Here is a 1863-nt window from a genome sequence, read left to right on the forward strand (position 1 = left end):
CGTTTTCCTTATTTGGGCATATATTTATAGTGTCTGTTAGCATGTGATTGGTCCAAAATCTATGTTGTCATTTCTAATAACTTTATTGATCTTTGCAATGCTGTGAAGAGCAGAGTGTTATTTCGCACGAGCGGAAATTCGCATTAGCAGAAGCGAAAATTTTTATAAAACCACATTTTTTAAAAAAAACACACACAGAGACACAGAGTTTATTTAAAATTAATATACATATCTGTGTACTCACCACAGTTCGTGTGATCATTCAGCTGGACAGTCACAAAGTGTGAAACATTGAGTATCATTTGTTTGTGTGTTTGTTTACATAATCAGGATTTGAGGATATAAAACAAATAAGGACACTATTTAGCAACATTACAGTATTTTAATTTCTAACTAAACATTGTAAGCTTAACGTGTTTTTGGATTTTGATGAAAAAAACAATTACCCATTCCAACATAACAAAAGCCTTACCCAATCACTTTACAATATCATACAAAATGACATCATTGTTTAAAAAACATAAGCATACTGTGTTGTATTATTTGTTCAAATAGAAAATATAAAAACACTATACCTGAAATATTCGGCAACAATTCTTGCCCTCACTTGGCTCCCCCTCCGTGTCACACTCCCCCCACCGAAGCGTCGACCAACCCCTGGCTCCTCATCAGGCAATTCCTCTGCCTGAGGAAGCTCTACACTACTCCTTACCGCGATATTATGTAGTATTGCGCACAGGACCACTATTTTACTTGCCATCTCCGGCGAATACATGATGTCGCCACCAGTGCGGTGGAGCACACGAAACCGCCCTTTAAGGACACCAATTGTGCGCTCCACCAGCTGCCTAGTGGCAGTAAGCGCGGAGTTAAATGCCATCTGTGGTCCTGGCCTGGGATTACGGTAAGGAGTCATGAGCCAGGGGGTGCAAGGATATCCACGGTCTCCTGTTGGAAGAAAATCCAAAATTTAGAAATATTAAATTTGTCAAGTTACTTTTTTAGGCTAAAAAAAATTTGAGCAACAACTCACCCAATAACCACATGTCTGCTCGTTGACTTGATCTTAATCTCTGCCATATCCCTGATTGTCTAATGACATATGCATCATGTGAACTTCCAGTAAATTTTGCATTCAGGGAAAGGATCTGGAGGGATGGCCCACAAACAACCATTACATTCAGAGAATGAAACAGTTTCCTGTTTCTATAAATTTCTTCATTATGTCTTGGTGGCTGAATAGCAACATGTGTGCCATCCACAACCCCAATAACATGTGGGAAGCGACTACCACCTTCCTCAAATTGCCGCTTCACCACATCTAGGGCACCAACATCCAAAGGCATATCAATGAATTGCTTCACCCGCTTTAGGAAAGCCTGGCAGACACGCCGCAGGACCTTACTGAACTGGCCCTGCGACATGCCAACCAGGTCTCCCACAACATGCTGATATGAGGCTGTAGCCAAAAAATGTAACACTGCAAGGAATTGTGTCAATGGTGGTATTGCTGTAGGATACCGAATTTCAGACTCCAGATCACTCTCTATTATGGAGAGAGTGTCTAGGATTAGATGTGGTGGCAGCCTGTATCTACGCACCACCACATCATCTGGCATACCAAAAAGTAGGACATGGGTTCGGAAAATTGGTGGCCTAGCACGCCTCCGTTGCCTTGGTTGATGAGGAGCCGGCTGTGGTTGTGGGGCTGGCGGTTGGGGTGGGAGTGCTGGCGTGGGTTGGGGAGGTAGGGCTTCTGCAGCAATAAATATTGACATAACACACTTTTTAGAAAAAGAAAAAAAACGAGGTGAAAAATACAAAATCAACTTATAACAAATATTCAAACAATAAATGTTGTAA

General features: G+C 41.5%; 1 protein-coding gene across 1 annotated transcript; it reads right to left on the minus strand.

Annotated features, from left to right (window-relative positions):
• Positions 1 to 243: 243 nt before the first annotated feature.
• On the minus strand, positions 244 to 1372 carry LOC135030019 (putative nuclease HARBI1). Its single transcript, XM_063953904.1, has 3 exons — positions 1034 to 1372; positions 576 to 948; positions 244 to 266 (listed from the first exon to the last, which is right to left on the minus strand). Exons 1-3 carry the CDS (start codon positions 1344 to 1346, stop codon positions 263 to 265), a joined length of 690 nt encoding a protein of 229 aa, XP_063809974.1. The 5' UTR covers positions 1347 to 1372; the 3' UTR covers positions 244 to 262.
• Between the last annotated feature and the right edge of the window lie 491 nt (positions 1373 to 1863).

The sequence above is a fragment of the Pseudophryne corroboree genome, chromosome 1 (genome assembly GCF_028390025.1).
Source record: "Pseudophryne corroboree isolate aPseCor3 chromosome 1, aPseCor3.hap2, whole genome shotgun sequence".
Taxonomy (NCBI): Eukaryota; Metazoa; Chordata; class Amphibia; order Anura; family Myobatrachidae; genus Pseudophryne; species Pseudophryne corroboree.

Bases quoted from the DNA above. Each gene is read 5' to 3' on its own strand.
- LOC135030019 (XM_063953904.1), bottom strand. From the start codon at position 1,346: ATGCCTTTGGATGTTGGTGCCCTAGATGTGGTGAAGCGGCAATTTGAG. The intron at 949-1,033 runs GTGAGTTGTTGC...TTCTTCCAACAG, and splicing joins AGCAGACATGTGGTTATTGG to GAGACCGTGGATATCCTTGC.